Genomic DNA, 18,638 nt, shown 5'->3' on the forward strand with positions numbered 1-18,638 from the left:
TAATTTTTTATGCTCTTGCAGCCAACATAGATATGTACTGCAGTCTTGCAAATGAAGGAAATAGTGAAGGAAATAATTGAAACTGGAATTTGACATTCAGACATAGAAAAATGTATGGAACTAGAAGGACTGAAGGAAGTGAGTAGCATTGTTCCTTTCTGTCTTGCAAGTTTTAAAATAGGTAATACTAAATAACGTGAGTGGGTTATTTTCCCTTACTGCACAGTTAGGATTTACCAGCTCAGAGCCTTCAGTCATTGCTTGGAACAGTTTACCTTCTGTTTTGAAACAGAGCAACTTCTGTTCATCAGAAACAGTCAACAATAAATATGAAGAAATTTTCTGCAGTTTGCTTTGGAACACAGTGTATTGGGTGTTGTGGATGCAACACTGGTGGTTTAGTTATTTATTTTTAAATAAGGAGTGGCATAGAAGTCATGCAGTGTTTTTTGTTCCAAGAATGCTGCACTGAGAAATGAAGAATGAAGGCCCTATTCAGAGCAGATTATTAAAACACTGTTTTTAGCTGTCCTGTCCCATTGTGAAGTTCGTGGTTGTTATTTTAATAGTATTAGCTAAGCAGTAGTTTCAGTAATAACTAATGACAACTTGTAATTTTCTTTTAATTGACCTGATCCTCCTTTTCTTTAGTGGGATTATTTGACTGTAATTACCTGAGATGTGGCTTGTAGTTTTAGCTATGGTAAGTATGTTAGTAACTTTTTGTTTATTTTGAGGTAAGTGAAGTTGATGTGAATTGTAACTCTTGAAGCTGTTGTTCTGCCTGTAAGACAAGGAGCTGCCCTAGACTTCCGAGTGTATAACTGAGGAGATATTCAACTTTATATAGAGAAATAATTTCTTTTTTAAATAGATTTCTAAGGCTACTGCAGTCTTGGCGTAAACTTGTCATGATTTCTGTACTGTAGCTCTTACTGGGCTGTGGGTGTGTGTGTAGGTGGGCATTTGTGAGAAGGAAAGGCAAATCTGAGAAAAGGAGTCAATAAATAAGAGTTAACCTTTGTTGCGGATGTTGGAAGCCTTTTAATTGTAAACAAAGTGATAGAGTATCTCTTTTTAAGAATTTAGCTATTTTGAAGAAATTTTGAAGAAACAGATGAATTAAAAAGGGCTTGCACTTAACAGGAAGAAATTGGACAGAGCCTGGTGTTGTCATGACTGATAGGTTGTTGGGTTTTGGTTTTGGTTTTTTTTTTTTGTCGTCTTGCCTTACATCAGTTTGTTTTATCATTCGTATTCTCTACAGGAAAATAAAGTTTTGAATAACTATTGCTTGGTTTGATGCTTATTACTAAAGGTACTTGTGGCTCTCATTCTTGATATCCCTGGAAGCGTTGGCAAATAGTAATATTAGGAATTTCCTAAATGTGTGCACTTATTTTTTTTAAAATAATTCATATAATTGCTTTGAGTTTATATTTTGTTCTCAAGTTATTCCTTTGCCTTAACATATGCAAAAACACTTTTTTTTGGGGGGGGGGGGGCAGGAAGGGGAGGTGAAAGAAAGGATTAGTACAGACATGATGTCATTGCCTTGCATGCAGGAGAGTCCATCTTCTGAAACAGAAAGCTGCAGTTGGTTCTGCACCTCTAATGGAAAATACTGTTTGGGCACTGTTGGTTCATTTATCTCTGTTACTGTGATGCTGTGGGCAATGTTTTTGAAACCAGTGTTGCAAAACTGTATTAAAGTTTGACGCTCATAATTATATCGTAGCTGCAAATGTGCCTTATAAAGAGCTGACAGCATTACCACTGGTGTTGTGATTCAAATAGCTTTGTATTTAGATGTTGGGCCCCAGCTTACAAGAAGTGCCTAAATTACACCCTGATCCCTGAACTTTAAATGTGGCTTCGTTAGCGCTCAGACTGTGCTTTTGCATTCTTGTCTCTTCTTCCCCTGTGCTTAAATAAATGCTGTGCTGTTACTTGATAAAACAGCAGTGATTGAAGTATTTTGTGGCATTGGATAATCTCTATTCACCCCATCACTTTTGACAGTATTGTTTCAGCTCAATTGAATTTTTAGTCTTTACATTTCTGGAAGCAAAATGTGTATAAAATATTGGCAGTGCTGCTTCTTATTATGCCTCACTTTTAGGCTAGGCAGTGCACTCTTCAGCAAGATTACCTTGAACTCTTTCAGTTAAGCTTTTTCATCTTAAGTTACATAACATTTGTTTAGCAGATTTAATCTCTGTTAAGTGTTCAGCTGTGTATCAGACAGATGGAACAAAAAGTGTATTCCTTTTCCTGATACTTCCCTAATTACTTAATACCAAGGCTCTGATGCTAACAGCAGCATGACTCAACAGTAGATGTCAACTAAAATGAGCCAGTGCCTTCTAGAGTTTCTTTTTGCTCAATTTATAAAAGGTGAAAAGTGCTATAGTTTCAGGGCTAAACCCTTCTGCTGGGAGTCGTTTCTGGTTGTGTGACTGGTTTGGGTTTGTGCACAGTCTGTACAGCTTGGTGTCAGACCTGCTAATGCTGACTGAGCTTTGTATTCGACTGCATTGTAACAGTAGAGATGCTTGCTCATGCATCTTGTTTTCTAAATTTACTCATTTGTGCTTCCTGATGAGGAAAGACAGCCTCTTCAGACTAATGAGCTATATGGGCATTAAGTGTCTGTAATCCTTTCAGTACTGGAGTACATTTAATTGATTATAGGAAGGGCCAGTGTCCTTTGTGACTTTATGGTGTGGTGCAGGTATGTGTGTATTCCTGTCTGTTATAAAATTAATTTAGTTTTAGGCAGACATAACTCTGTGTTTAATTTCTTGGTAACAAACCATAGGTATTTCAGGTCTTAATTCATAAACTCAGCTTTGCCCAATTTGCTTAGATCTAATTCTTTCTTATGTATTGTTATTTCACTGTCTCAGAGACAGGTGTAATACCGAACGTTCAGGAAAAGAAACCAAGGCAAGTGCTACTGTAGGATAGTTTTTTGAAGACTGTTTGCCTTAGAAATGTCATTTCCACAATCAGTTTAGCTGTAATCAAATTGCAGTTGGAGCTCTGCCAGGTCTGTGCTTGGCAGACATGTGGAGGCTTATGGTCACGCTGCTTTTCCAGCACTGCTGACCTTGTCTTGAACCAGAAATAACCGAGGCCTGTGCAAATCCTGCAGTACAGTCCTCTCTCTCTCTCTCTTTTTCTCTCTCTTTCACTCAAAAGTCAAATTGTTCCCAAAAGCTGTGGATTTCTGACCTCCCTAGAGAGTAAATGAGTCTGGGAGAAGGTTTGGATGAAAGAATTCATTCATGTTGTAACAAAATATGTCAGAGGTCCGCCAGTCTTTTTGGTCTCGCATCCTTGCTGTAGGAGCCAGGTGTGAGGAGGGAGCAGCAGGGCAGCAGGACTGCATGAGGCAGGCCCGGCCTTTCCCCTCCCTGTGTTTTCTGTTCTGGGCAGCAGCACATGACAGCATCCTCACACTGACAGGCAATCTGCGCCGCATGGCCTGCTAGCTTGTTACAGAAGCGCACAAGAATTAACATGAAATCATACAGCTGCACTGTTTTCTGGCAAGTAGAAGGGAGTGCCCAGAGATGCAGCTGCCATGCTGTGCTCCATGAGCCAGGCAAAGCAGCAGCCTGTGGGCCTGCCCCAGCCTGGCACAGTGAGCGTCGTGCCCGGCACCAACAGCTTGTGGTGCGGCAAGCTGCTGGGAAGGGCGCTTGTCCTGTGAAATTAAAGTGGTGTGTAAACGGGGGGGGGGGGGGGGGGAAAATGTAGCTGATGATGTAGAGATTGCATGCATAGAGGAAGAACAGGCCTAATCTACTTACAGCTGTGGTGTACTTCCTCAGCTAAATCTAATTCCAGCTCTCCATTTGCTGTCTTCTTGTTATTTACGAGTTGGATGTGACAGTTCTCAGCACAGAAAAAAAGTGTTCTGCCTTCATGTTTTTGAAGAGGTTTTTTTATTTTTTGTCTGTAGTTAAACAAGGCAACTATTAATAACGTAGCATCTTGGAGTCTTGCTGCGTGCTTTAAGCTAATGGTTTAGATGTCATGCTTAATGGGTACACGTGGACGGAAGGGACGCTGATTCCTTATCAGCATCTTATTAAGACGTTGGAATAAAATCTTGTCTATCTTGTCTAGTCTTGCGCCTGTTGCAATTCTTAACCCTTAGATCTTAATCCATTTGTTCTGTGGGATGTTTTTTTTCTCTGGTACTGCCAAACTTGCATCTGCATCCTACCTGATGTGCCTGAATGCTTTCAGATGCCTAAAGGCGGGAAGCACTGGTACACACACAGATTATCTGCTTTGCTTGGTGCAATTATCATCTGAGTTACACCTGGACCTTGGATTAATATGGGCTCCAGGAACACGTAAGATGAGCTCCACGTAGCTTACAGCAGCCATGGTAACTTTGCAGAGAAACATTGATGGGAGCAGTGCCCAAGCCTTACATAAGAGTGATAGGGTTACAGTCGTCTGAGCTGCTCCTTGTTGCCCAGGCTGGGTGTATGGGTGCATGGCTCAGGGGTGCACAGGCTTGTGGGGCTCCAGCTGGCCCCTTTGCCTTGGGGGTGACCTGGTGCTGTGCCAGGTGCTCAGCTGCCACAGCTTTGCTGCTGGGCAGCGTAGTACTAAATCCTTGTAACTTATTTGTTACTGCATGAACATGCCCTTTTTACAGCTTAATAGCAGCAGGTGTAGTAGCAATTCCATATTAATGGTATGATTAGCCAAAACCACTGAATACTAATAATTAAGGCATTCAGAAACAGTTACTTTTTGCAGAGACAGCACTGTGTTACAAAGGCACCCAGAGTTTGCCGTATGCTTTGTTTGCCTTTGTATATAAGGTTGGCTGTCATTCATCATGCATTCAATAGTTAAAGTGCATCATGAAGGCTTGGTTTTTCTGCCATTGTAAGCACCTGAGACAGGCAGACAGGGTTTCACTCATCGAGGGCTACCAAAGCTGCACTGCATTTATGGCTTGCTCTGAGAGAGCCACCTTGCTGGCACAAGACAGTTGCCTGGGACTTCATCTCCAGGATCCCCTAGCAATGCAGGGCTGGCCTTGATGGGAGATTGCCAATGCAGTACTAGCTGTGGGCTTTGGGCTTGAGCTGGGGTTTTCTTTTGTGTTATTCTTAAGTAGCTTAAAAGGAAAAAAATAAAAAATAAAAAATAAAAAATAAATAAAAATAATAAAAAAAAATATCATGTTATTTCTTCAGAAGGAGTTGGGTTGGAGGTGAGGTATTGCTTTGTAATACCATTCTTTTTTTTTTTTTTTTTTTTTTTTAATACAAAATCTTGGAGTGTAGATATATGGATATGTTTCTCGGGTAAAAATGCAGGACAAAATCTCACTAAAATACTTCTTGGACTTTTCATATTTGCTTCATTGGCTACCAGCAACCTCTTTGGAAATGCTGAGAAAGACATTACAGAGCTATATCTGCACCAAAGGTTAGTGAATAACAACTCGCTAAATAAAAGCATTTTTACACATGCTCGTTTCTTAGCACCATGGTGTTTACACAGGAAATGGAAATGTAGTGGTGTTGTGCTCAAAAGTGCTGGCAGCTGGAATGGAAACTCAGAGCTGGTGCTGGTGGGAGGTGGAAGGTTTGTTCCTGGGTCCTTATTGCTGTGGTAACAAGATAGACCTGGCATTTGACATGGGGCAGCTTTGTTCATGCCTGTAAACTTCATTAAGGTATAAAGGATGAATGTACTGACTGACTAGTTCATACAAATCACTTGGAGGCTATGGTTCTGGCCTCATTTGGAAGTGCTGATTAATATACATCATATTATATCATAAGCATATCATAAGCAAGCTTTCTGTGTGTGCAAACAAAAATAGTGAAAAGCAGAAGTATTGTGTATCTTTGGCATGAAATCTCTTTAGCTTTCTTAACTGCCTCCATGTTGAAGGTGTATTTTTAATAGAGTGATTTAATGAGTATAAATCATAGAATCATTCAAATGGTTTGGGTTGGAAAGGACCTTTAAGATCATGTAGTTCCGACCCCCTGCTGCAGGCAGAGACACCTCCCTCTGGACCAGGTTGCTCAGAGCCCCATCCAGGCTTTGGATGTGGTGTAATAGAAAGGGCAGGGAATTGTGAGGCCAAAATAATGGCAGGAAGCCATTTTCTCTTATTCTGGTTCTGGAAAGGTTTTGTTTTTCCATTCATTAAATGTTTTATTAGCTGCTCCTGTGTTTAATATTTCATATGCTCACAGGTGAAACTTATTGTGTGAAGTTTAGTAGGCTCCATTTGTTAAGAGATGCGTGTTGGAGAGTCTTGGGTGTAAGGCTGGTTAGTTGCTTTCCTGCATAGAACCCTGTGATTGGAGCTATATATGGAATTATGTCTTCCAGACCAAGGCAAAAAATGTCCCCCACAGGTGGAGTTTGATAAAAATGAACTTTACAGAAGACAGCATCAGCATCTTTTCTTCTTTACAACACTTAGCTTTTGACTTTTAAAACAAGAATAATTTGATTCTTTGCTCTTTATATGTCACTGTTAGGAGTTCTTTCTAGCTTATTGCTATTATGTTCTTGTGCTGAAAAGTGTATAGGAACTGTAATTATTACCCTTAGTTACAATAGAGTAAAACTTAACACGATGATGCAAATTTAAAAAAAAAAAAAAAAAAAAAAAAAAAAAGTGAGTCTCATTTTCTTTAATATATGAAAGAGGAGATTAAAGGAGGGCTTGATCATAGATCATTAGTTTTGTGAGGGCTCTCCTAGGGGAAAAATTAAGTAACAAGGAGATTCTTCACTGAACAGGCAGAGGGAGAAGACTGTTCAGTAGTTGAAAGGATATATGTGTGTATTTAAATATATATATATATATATATATATATATATATACACATATATATATGATATCTATGACAGTGTGTATATAACATTGTGTATTATAATTTTATACATACTTCTAAATCTCTGTGACTATTTTCATCTCTGAAAATAAACTAAGGGTACTTTCAAAAATAATACTATGATGTTATCTAATTTAAACAAATTAATTATGGGAAGTTTGATGGCTTGCATAACACTGGGTATTGACCCCCCTGAACTGTATAATCCGAGTCAGTTCCAGCTGATACTTTTTAGGAGAGGCATTATGCACCTATTCTACTGAGAGATTAGTTCCAGGACAATGCAGTGCCTTACCATGCCATCTCTGGATACTTTAACCCTCTGTGATTAGGCAGCTTGTCCCAATGTGCTGAGGCAGAATAGATTTAGGGGATTAAGTTTCATGTGTGTGGCCTGAAGGCTCTACAAAAGTACATAAAAACAAGGCTTGGGTGCGTTCATGCTTTGGAGAGGAGGTGAGGGAAGGATGTGTTGTAAAATGTCTGGGAAGTTGCCACATCTAAGGAGGTGTGATTGGAAATAGATGGAAAACCTCTGATTGTATGCAATTAAGAGAGTAGCCTGAAAAACAGGTGGAGTGGGGTCATACAGAAGACAAAATGGGTGAAGTCGTATTGGTGCTGGAGAAAATCCTGGTGGCAGACTGCCAGACTGGGATCTGGGCAAGGAGAAATGACAAAAATGAGCTCTTTCACATCTTAGAGTGTGGGCGCTGCCTGCTTTGCAGGCAGAAGTGACCACATTAAGTCATGAGAATGGGAAAGGTCTGGCTGTAAGCAGAAAAATAAGAAAGTTTTCCTATTTGATGTGTGGGGCTGGGAAGGGAGGAGGAAATTTTCCTAAAGGCAGTGCTAGAGCAGAAATCGACTTGCATGAGGCCTGAGACTCCCTGGATCGCACACTTAGTGCAGGTGGAAAGACTTCAAGAGCTATGAACTTCAGGTAATCCATTTGGATGATTCAGAAGTCAGGTTTGAAAGTAAGGCATTTGTGTTTTCTCATCATGCTAGCTTGTTGCTGAACTTATTAAGAACAAGAAGTGTCCCTTGAACACATCACGGGTTGGATGGTGAAGATGTCACCATCTCTCACGGCACGTCATCTTTGGAAAGACATTCTGCTGGTTGTGTCACAGGCTTCCGTTGGCTCTGCTGGTCTCTGGAGCGGAGTCTTGCTGTGGTCTGATAGTCACACATGGGCACATGCAGCTTTCTGTTGTGCTGGCTTTTGTAACAGTGCTTGGAGGTGCTGCTCAGTTTCAGGCCGGGGAGCTTACTGGTAGGGCTGCCGTGGAAAGCTTTTCTGCAGATGGCAGCAGAACAGGTTGCTTGTCTGTCCCGTCATCTCTGGAAATCGTGCAAATCCTTTATGTTTAGGCACGCGGTTTTTCTTTGTGGTCATTCTGAGCCTTTATTTAGTATCAGGAGGGAGAAAATCATTTGGTACGTTTCATAACTACATGAATCCCTCTGTGTAGAAAATTAATTCTGAAACTTGAAGCATAAGAAAAAAGTGAAAATGTGAAGAAAAGGTATTCATTATCAATCTTCATTTTACAAGACAGTACTAAAAGCTTTTTGGATCTGCGGGTCGAGTTGGATTTTTAGGGTGCAGAAAAAGTTACTTAATTTTGAGAACATGTTCTTGATCTTGTGAAAAAGTCATTTAGGCTTCATTGTACCAGAGGGCAGGGTGAGAGACATGTCTGAAACTTCAGAAACCCTCAAGCTTCATGCTTGGAAGAACAATTGATCACTACTCCAGGGCGGGCAGTGCAGAGGCAAAAGAATGAGCATTTCATTGCTTTTTGGCTGACGTGAAGGCATAAAAATAAGGCATAGCCCACCCAGCTGGTATTTTCTAAATATTGTATGCTATAGGCAAGGTGCTACAATGTATTTTGCTCTGCCTTCCAGTTGGGTAGGATGCTTTTTTGGAAAGGCATATGATGAGTATCACTTTGAACTTTGAAGACTATTGCTTTTTACTTAGAAGTAAAAGCTACTTTATTACAGAATGCTAGTTAATTTAGAACAAAGTAACTTTATCACAAGCTTATGTATGGGAATGCCAGTCAGGTTTTATGATGAGTGGATACTGCTGCTAGCAGATCGAGTTTGTTACCAAAGGAGCTACATAACTCCTGATTTTGCTTATTTTGCTTAAAGAGAAAAAGGATGATTGTGTATAGAGAGAGAATCTGTGACCTATTTTATGTACTCCAAATGCAAATACTAGCTCTGAAATATTTATGCCTATTTTACACATCCTATAGTCATTCCTCTCTGAAGTGTCACATTGTGGGATAAAATGAAGCTTTTGGCATAAAATTTCTGAGAAATACTCCTGACAGCGATGCACATCCCTGAGTTGAAAAACTGCTTGTCAGCAGTAAAAAGAAGATGGTGCTTTGTGCAGGATGTTAACTTGAATCAGAGTGTGTGTCTGGTCATATAATTTAAGTGTGCTGCGGCAGACTAATTCATTCAGAGTCTCTTAACAGCCAGCAGGCACTGGCACGGTCACAGTGGATCAGTAGGCAGTGTTTGGACCCTTATGTTTCCATTAGGTTCTGGAACAAGTTTCATGTGCCTGCAGAGGAGCATTTTGGCTTAGTTTCCTCTGAAAGGGGTGTAATTTGAGCTCTCTGCGGGTGCTCTGTGATCCAAACCAGCATGTGCTAGGTGAGGGTATGGTGGCAGTTTTCTTCAAAATGATGCAGCCACTCCAAACAAAACACTACTGTAGATGCAGCCTGTAAAGCTTCGGGTATGAAATATGCCTGAAGCTCTGCGTATACAGGTCTTCAACTTGTGGCATAATTGAAAGTGGCAACAATGAAGGAAACAAGTTCCCAAAGTTTGATTTGAACAGAGAACCTAAATACACTGTTCCCTGATTTTATTTGCGTGTTGCTATGCTGCTGATGTCTTAGTAGCCTTACCTTTAGCCTTACTTTTCCACTATCTGTAAGGCTGTACTTGTGTTTGAAATAATGTATTTCTTTGAGAACCTGGAAGCACTTAAAAAAAAAAAAAAAAAAAAAATCCTGAAGTTGATTCAGCAAACAAATTATTAGTTAATTACAGCTGGAATAATATGCTGTGATGTTGGCCACAGCTTTTTCTTCCTGGTAGTTAACTATTAAACAAATTGAGTCACAAATTTCCACGGTCTGCTTTAGTCACAGAGCTAGTTCCTGAATTCAGTTCTGACAGTGCTGTGGGGCTGTGGATGCAGGGAACCAATACATTTGTAATATATAAGAAGTCTGGGTTGGCTGTTCTCCTCAAACTTGTTTATCAGAAACTGAACAAACTGAAAAAAAAAAAAAAGCTGGAATTTCTCAGTAAGGAATTAGTGAGGAATAAGGACACTTCTACAACTCATTAAATATTGTTCTTTTCTTTGAAAATGTGCTTAGGTAAAATCAAGGATTACATGGAAGTGTTCTTTTCTGTTCTGAGAAGCAGGAAGGCTCATGTTTCTTCCTTTACTTTCTGTTATAGCAAACGGGCTTTCCTTTCAGATAATATGTGGGCTTTGGGATCCCTGCTCCCAAATTACTACTTACTTTTTTTTTTTTTTTCCATATCTTTGTTGCTTAAAAAAAATCTTATTATAATGAGTACAAGAAGTCATCTGGATAAACTAGAAAGTCTGATTTCAAGGTGTGAAACAAATCATGCAGGTTACTCTTCAGCAGTGCATCCTGTATGTACAGAAATATCCAAGGTTACGGGCTAGTTGTCAGCTTGAAGTTAAGAGGTTAACCTTCAGGGAAGATGCTGCTGTTTGCATAAATGTTTGTGTGAGTGGGGCTGTGACATAGTACTTCGGCTCAGGCAGCAGGAATCTTGCTGTCCTCCTGAAAAATGAGAATTTTTCAGTCAGTAAAAAAATACTTTTTCAGGTCTCTTATGTTGTTTGTGTGCTTTTCTTTCTAATGGTGAACTTTTAATGACTCTTTTTTTGTTTCTTTTAAAACAGAATTAGACCACAGCTAGCCAAAGAGAAGATTGAAGGATGCCATATTTGTACATCCGTGACACCAGGTGAACCTCAAGTGTTCTTGGGAAAAGATAAAGCCTTCACTTTTGATTATGTGTTTAACATTGACTCACAGCAAGAAGAAATCTATATACAGTGTATAGAAAAACTGATTGAAGGTTGCTTTGAAGGCTATAATGCAACTGTCTTTGCTTATGGCCAGGTAAGCTTTACAACTTTATTTAAAATATTTATTTTGAAATAAACACAAACTGTTTCTTGTAATTGATCTTTCTTTTAAGTTTCACCGTGCACGAACCTGGTTTTGGTGGTTTGGTTTTAATGTAAACAAGATATTCTTTAGAATATTGTTTAGGAGCCTGTACAGATTCTGTGCTTAATGGCAACTGGAATGCAGCAGATGTGTATGAGTAGTAGGCTTGAATTAATAGTAGCAGTGAAAAGTTACAGTTTCAGATGCTTTGGGGAAGGGGATGTTTGGTATCTGTTAATGGATTCTGGAGAACTCCAGGCTACTCTTTTTCTAGGGACCAGAATCCAGAGTCTTTTCCTAAAGAACAGATACCTCCCCCCATCAGTAAATGGGGCACAGTTTTTTAGCTAAAAGCTGAAATATCGTTGAGCACAGAGAATATGTTGTTGTCTTCTGAATTCTCTTTAAGGAATTTATTACATGGAAGTTGATCTTAGTGGGAGGCTGAATGTCAGTACCACTGAATGTCTTATTTCAAGTTAGCTAGGTGAAGTCCAGCCCTGGTGAAACAAAGCAGTTGGTAGATCCAGTTTAGTAGATAATGTTTGACAACATGATACTATCTTTGTCTTGGACTTGACCTGCTAATTAAATAAAAACCCACACTATCTTATTTTCTGCAGGACTTCACCTTTAATTAAGCTATTTTCCTGGTCAGGGTACAGATGCTTTGTATAGGTTGAGAACAGTGGTAATATTTCTCCTGAGTGATATTCAGACATCTTAATTAAGCAAACTGTATAATGTATTTCAGTAGAGAACTGCAAATGCTGATTTTACTTTAAAAAAAAAAAAAATAAAAAAAAAAATGGAGCTTTGATCAGTCTCATTTGAAAACATTAACTATTCTTTTGACCTCATATGATAACTTAAGGCTGATGTAAGCAGCTTAGAGGAAGCTTATAGGAGAGTGGTTAAGAAAATTTGAACTGGTCCCCACCTGTGTTGTATTTGATCTGTAGGTCAAATTTGTCCAACAACTGCACTTTACACATTTTGTAAAAAGACTTTCTTGTTGCACTTAGTATGGTAAAAATGACAAAAACTGTCTGTGTAATCTCTATCTAGTAATAGTTCAGAAATCACTTTTCATTGTGATAATCCGCATGTTCTAGTGAGTGCTACTTTTCTATTTAGACAGGTGCTGGCAAAACATACACCATGGGCACTGGATTTGATGTCAACATAACAGAAGAGGAACAAGGCATTATATCACGTGCTGTTAAGCATCTTTTCAGATGTATTGAAGAAAAGAAACAAGCTGCTATTAAACAAGGACTTCCTCCTCCAGATTTTAAAGTTAACGCACAGTTCCTTGAGGTAAGTGTGATCTGTGCATGTGGTTGTGTGTATGTATTCATGCATTTTGCAAAGCAAATGAAATGCTTTTTTTTGGTTGCTACTTTGACCCTTCTTTTCTTTTCCCACAAGATGTTTTGAATTAATTTTCCAGATTTCAAAAGGAAATACTATATAGTTTGTTTGCTTTGTTGTTGTTGTTCTTTTAATTTATGAAAAGAGCCTTTTTATCTTATTCCAATTATCAGGGTAGCTTTCTTTACTGGGTTATTTTGAAGTGTAGAAATAATTATGGTGATTGTCATTTGTCCTTTTCTGTACCACACATTTACTCATGGGAGCTATTGCTGTTGCTTGTCTATTACTCTTCATGAAACTTTCAAAGCAAGAAATCAGTAATGCTTTACATCTTGAACCATGCTTAGCCTGTTTGTGTAACTTTCCCATAGGCAACTTCAGTTTTCAAAATCTGTTCAGTACACTTGGTTGATTTCTTTAATGAAAAAAGACACAGCATAAAATACTTTGTGATTTTTAGTGGCACAGAACTGGGCTTCTGAGTCACTACTTCTTGCAATAGGCCCAGAGAAATCCCGAGTCAGTGCTGCAGAAAAGCAGTTCCCTTTGTTCTTGTAGGCACAGCTACTAATGAGAGGCTGTAACTCTCATGATCATTCTGTTTTGCAGCAGCTGTTGCTTTAAGTCTTACAGCTTTTATGCTGAAACTTCTTCCGATTTATCTATTTTCTAGATTAATTGCTTTGACTCTAATATTTATGTCCTCTGCCAACATATAAAATCTGACACTTATGTGATATTAACAGGGAGAATCAATTTCAGGAAGAGTTTGTTTTAAATGTGTAATATTTAGTTCAGTATTTCACAACTTTGTCAACAGTGGGGGGAGAAAAACAATACCACATAATCTTTTGTATTACCTAAGAGACAAGCTGTACGTCTTGTTATTGCTGAAGTAAACTAGGTCTTCCAGTGTTCTATACCTGTAAGTGTTTTAATGTTTAACAAACTGCACTGATTTGTCACTGTTAATCTTAAGCAGTGGTTTTAGTCCCTCTGGCTACTGTTTGCCTAGAGAGAATTCTGAACTTGAAGAAGGGCAGTGGAAATGCTGTGTGAAGGAAGCTGTTGATTTTTAGGGTGGCATAATAGTAAGATGCCCAGATTTGCAACTGTTCCATCTGTCATGCTATTGTCATTGTAAGTTTGTGTTTTTCACAGCATCCTTTATCGAAAGCCTTGGCATATGGTGGATATTTAGAACCTTCTGTGTGTGCCATGCACATGTATATCAGTCTTTGGAGGAATTCTTTTCTTACATTATATAATTTTTTTTTGCCTTTTTTTTCTCCTCAGCTTTACAATGAAGAAATTCTTGATCTCTTTGATACCACTCGTGATATTGATGCAAAGAACAAAAAATCAAATATTAAAATACATGAAGATTCAGCTGGAGGAATTTATACAGTGGGAGTTACAACCCGAACTGTGAATGGAGAATCAGAGGTGACCATTGAAAATAAGTTTCTCTGTAGCATACTGAATGTGTTCTAAAAATGCTACCTGTATGTTTTGCTAAACGTCATTATACCTTTCACACTTCGTTCTTACTCTTCATCCTCATGTAGTAATGGTTGTAACACTTTTCAGAACCTAATTCTGAGGAAATCTTCAGAAGCAAGTGTAGTTAACATTCTGTTCAATGAGCAAATAGAGATTACACTTGCTAACATCAGCTTTCTGCCTCTTAGACAATTTGGGTGCAAAATGAGTTGAAATTTTCTTTTGTTTCTCTAGACTGAAATGTAATGTCTAATATCAGTGTTCCCTTAATTCCGGAGACAGTCATTTGCAAACAGTGTTGTTCCACTGGAAAGTAAAATTTTGACTTGTATGTAAATTTGATCTCCCAAATCTCATATGTTACTTTTTCCTGTGACAGGAAAACTTTGCATGATGACTGATGTGAGGTAAACTGCCATTCAGAAGAGTCTGTACATTGCAACTCTGATACAGTGCCATTGTACTGTATGTTTTTGTACAGAAAGTACAGAAGTCATATATTTGTGCTAGAGATGAATGGAGCATTGCCATCTTATTACCAAGGGACAGTAAAAAGAGGGGTACAAATATTCAAATGGTTTCTTTCAAAACCATATGACAACAACAAACCTTATTTTAAAAATCTTACTATTTTTTGCATTATAGGAATTGTTAACAAGGAGAAAAAGCTTGCTTGTATCTAAACCAAAGCAATAGGTGTTACAAAGCACATTTTATTTAAATTGCAAGCCATGCAGTGTCCTTCTTTGTCTGTTTTCCAGATGATGCAGTGCTTGAAGCTGGGGGCGTTGTCTCGAACCACGGCCAGTACTCAGATGAATGTTCAGAGCTCACGGTCGCATGCTATCTTTACTATACATCTATGTCAGACCAGAGTTTGTCCTGCTTTTAACACAGTACGTGTCTTTGCTGTGATTGTGTTATTTGCTGGCTTCACTTTAACCATTTTTCAGAATGTGAATGTTGTTTTGGCAGCAATTGACATTTGAATTACACGTACTAAAAATGCTACAGTCATCATCATGCTCAATGAATTTGCTAAGCATTATAATAATTTGATTTAATCTGTGCATATGTAACCATCTTCTAGCCAGAGGCAACAATAAATTGCAGCCTCCTACATGAACCTGCCCATTCTCCTCTAGCGTTTTCTTCTGGATTTTGTTGCAACATACCCCAGTAACCAAGTTAAAATATAATTTGTATTTAATTGGAAAAGCATTTTTAAGTATCTTAACAGTTAGTCAGCTTAAGGTTACAGTCAGCTAACTGAAAGTGCTGGCTATTCCAGGTGAAGTGCTGGTTTCCAGCAAGGAGCAAGAAAAAAAAAAAGCATAAGATTCTGACAACTAGTGTTTTTATTTTAGTTATATCAGTTCATTGTTTAGGTGTGTTGTAACTTCATGCAGTTATTTTGTTGAACTCCTGAGTATGTAGGCATATATATAACATGTTTTTAAGCACATAGAACAGTATACTGGATTTGTAATAATTTTGCAGGGGTGGATTCTTTCTTTTATTTTTTAACACTAAAAATAATCATTTGCAGGCAGAATGAGGGTTGTCTCTGGTCCCCTGTGGTATGTAGACCTGCTTTATACCCTTGTTAGAAGCACTTCTTCCTGCATTGCACATCAGAACTGTGGACCTTGTGGTGAGAGCAGCGGTCTCCTCACTTGGAGAGGAACTGTCAGGGCACCTGAATCACTGTGTGGTGAAGGTGTCAGATTGGAGGCTGTGCTTGAAGCTGTCCACATCACTCACTGCATGGCTCACCCAGGGGCATCAAGAGCAGCCTGCCTGCTGTGGGCACTCTTCAGCAGCTGGGATGTTTCAGCTCAAATACAGAGCCTTGCAGGACTCTCCTCTGGCCCTGCCTGGTTTGTGAGAGAGGCTGGCATGAAGAAGGGGAGCTGGCCACTGCCTTCTGCTTTGTGACAGGCTGTGTTTTCGTCCTGTTTTTGAGAGATGTGAGCAGAATGGTGTCAGTGTCTGGAGTAGGACACTGTTAGATCCTGACTCACAGCTGTGAGGGCAGCACCCTTGCCTTTCCTTGCAGCATTCGGGAGAGCAGAGGCCAGGCCCATAAACACAGCCTGAATACAAATTTATACAAAACCTTTATGGACAGCAGGGAGAAATCCTGCTCAAGTTTCCATTGTTGCTGCCTTCTGTAGTGTAAGTTTTGGGAGACTTTTGTGAGGGTAGCAACTTCTCCAGGGCTGCTGGCACTGTGCTTGTGTTCTCTGGGGTGGATGACCAGGGCACCTGCATGCTCACGATAAAAGCTAACTTTATTACTGTGCTTTGGAGTATGAAAGGAAAGAAGCTAAGGAGCTAGTCCCTGCTCATGGTGCATTTCCCTGGCAGACTAGCTGTGCTGCCTGGGGTGTGCTGGAAGTGTTTGTTCTTGCTGTCCACAGGGCAAAAAGAGAGGAAGGTCCAGGCCATCCTATGATTCTATGATAAGCTCTTCTTTTTTCCATGTTCCTTCTGCTGTCCTTATTTCCTGGTCAAACTGAAAGTACTGATGGAATGCTGGCTGCTGGGGAAACTGGCATAAAAAATGTGTGAAGTAACATTGAACACATAAGTCACAGTGAAACTGACTATGGGGATTGGAGAGATGTAAAATCAAAGTAACTTCAGCTTGTTTGGCAGGTTTACAAACTAAGTTTTTTTTGTAATTTTGGATGGTAATAATGTCATAACCTTTTCATTTAATATTTTGTAAGCATCTGTTTATCCCCCCAAAAACCAATTGTAGGCCTTACTTAGAAATAATAGATATTGACTAGCATCTAGAGGTGGGTCTTAAAGACTGATACGTTAGTAAGTATTACTAACAGGTTTAAACAGGTATTAAACAGGTTTTCTCAAGAAATGCTGTTGCTATTACAAGAGAATTAGTACATAAGGAAGAGATAGACATTACAAAAGCTATTCCTGTAAATAATTGTTGATTGAATTTTGTGGTTGACTAGCATAAAGGATCTTACCAAGCTTTATGGGTTCTCCTTTGTTTCAGGATAATGCCACTGATAACAGGATAATATCTGAATCTGCTGAGATGAATGAGTTTGAAACTCTTACTGCCAAGTTCCATTTTGTTGACCTAGCAGGATCTGAAAGGTTAAAGCGAACGGGAGCTACGGGAGAAAGAGCAAAAGAAGGCATTTCCATCAACTGTGGACTAGTAAGATTTTGCAATTAGTTTCCATAGGCTGTTGGTACAGACTGTATTTCTCAATCCCTTGCTTCTGATAATTCCTAAAAGTAGAAGTACATCATGTGCAAATGAGGCCTGTAGAATAAAATGTAATAGATCAACATATTGATTCTTACAAGGTTCTAGCTTGCTTACAATTTCTGGGTTGCCCTAGACCCTAACTAGAAAGTTACGCTGCTTATTGTTGTGAAGTATAGATAGTTAAAATACCTTGTGGAGTTCCTTTCACTTATTAGTTTTTTTAAATTCCTTCAAGACTCGAACAATTGAGGAAAATTTGCAAGTTGTTTGCAAGCAGTAGAGGCATGGAAAGCATCAACAGTGGACAAATTCAACTGATAATTAAATGCTGGTTCTATGTTACTGTTATGAAATGTAGTGTAAAACAACCCTAGGCGAAACATTTCAAAGTGGAAAAAACATGTTAATTGATAGCATCACTTCATTTTTTTTTTTTTTATCTGTGTACTGGCTCTTTATGCATTTTTTTTAATTAGCTATTAAATATTGTGCTTATGAGTACATTTGAAAAGTAGAACTTGTGATTATCAGTAAAGACTGTGGTTTTGCACCTTTGTTTTTAGCTACTTGGCTGTGTGTAGGCTCTTTGAAGACTCAATAGCACAAGTTCATTTCATGTTTGAAAACATACTGAAATATTTTTTTTTTCCTGGTCTAGTGTATAGTATCAGGGATGCAACAGGAATTTAATGGGTGATCCTCTTACTATCAGGATAGTGGTTATATTTTGTAGTCAGTGGAAGAGGATTCACTTCAGTTTCATCATTGGCATAAGCACAGAGTCAATGGAAACCTGGGCTTTTAGTGAAGCAAATGTATCCTTAAGGAAATGAGATACAGGATGTCCAAGGGTGAAAATGAAAGTGGCGAAAATATTACTTAACATAAGCACAAAACTTTCATGTTTTCCCTGAATTCCACCCCTCAGCTTTGGGAAACACAGACAAAAGTGGTTTAAACAGTTCCAAACATTTACAGGAAGTGGACTACATGCGTTTCTGTTGTTGTTGGATACAGTAAAACATTTGCAAGACTGTATTAAGAACTGATGGTGCAGAATGCCACCTAGAGGAATGTGTTTTAATTTGCATGTGAATAATCCTGTTAAAATATGTGGAGCTGTGCATTAAAAATAACTTCGCAGGCAAATGTTTGGCTGATTATAAACATGAAATAAAGCTTTTTTAGTAGTGCAATTGCCATCGACTACATAATTTAAAGCCTTAAATACTTGAACTAATTTGCATTTGAAGATTTTTATCCATAGAGCAGTAAATTCTGTTTATCACAGTAATGCTCTGTGTATTATTCTAAGCTTATCATAAAGCAGCTTGATAAAAAATA

The 18,638-nt window shown here is 38.7% G+C and overlaps 1 protein-coding gene across 9 annotated transcripts in view; it reads left to right on the forward strand.

Annotated features, from left to right (window-relative positions):
* KIF21A (kinesin family member 21A) overlaps positions 1-18,638 on the forward strand; it is an 83,191-nt gene that overhangs the window by 17,639 nt on the left and 46,914 nt on the right. For all 9 annotated transcript variants that reach the window (XM_042872308.1, XM_042872310.1, XM_042872314.1 and 6 more), the window contains exons 2-6: positions 10,891-11,113; positions 12,302-12,484; positions 13,838-13,987; positions 14,806-14,940; positions 17,073-17,240. In XM_042872308.1, coding sequence (XP_042728242.1) covers positions 10,891-11,113; positions 12,302-12,484; positions 13,838-13,987; positions 14,806-14,940; positions 17,073-17,240 — 859 coding nt within the window. The remainder of the gene's footprint in view (positions 1-10,890; positions 11,114-12,301; positions 12,485-13,837; positions 13,988-14,805; positions 14,941-17,072; positions 17,241-18,638) is intronic.

Source organism: Lagopus leucura, unplaced genomic scaffold, assembly GCF_019238085.1.
Source record: "Lagopus leucura isolate 7727_CA_CO unplaced genomic scaffold, USGS_WTPT01 Super-Scaffold_100008, whole genome shotgun sequence".
NCBI lineage: Eukaryota > Metazoa > Chordata > Aves > Galliformes > Phasianidae > Lagopus > Lagopus leucura.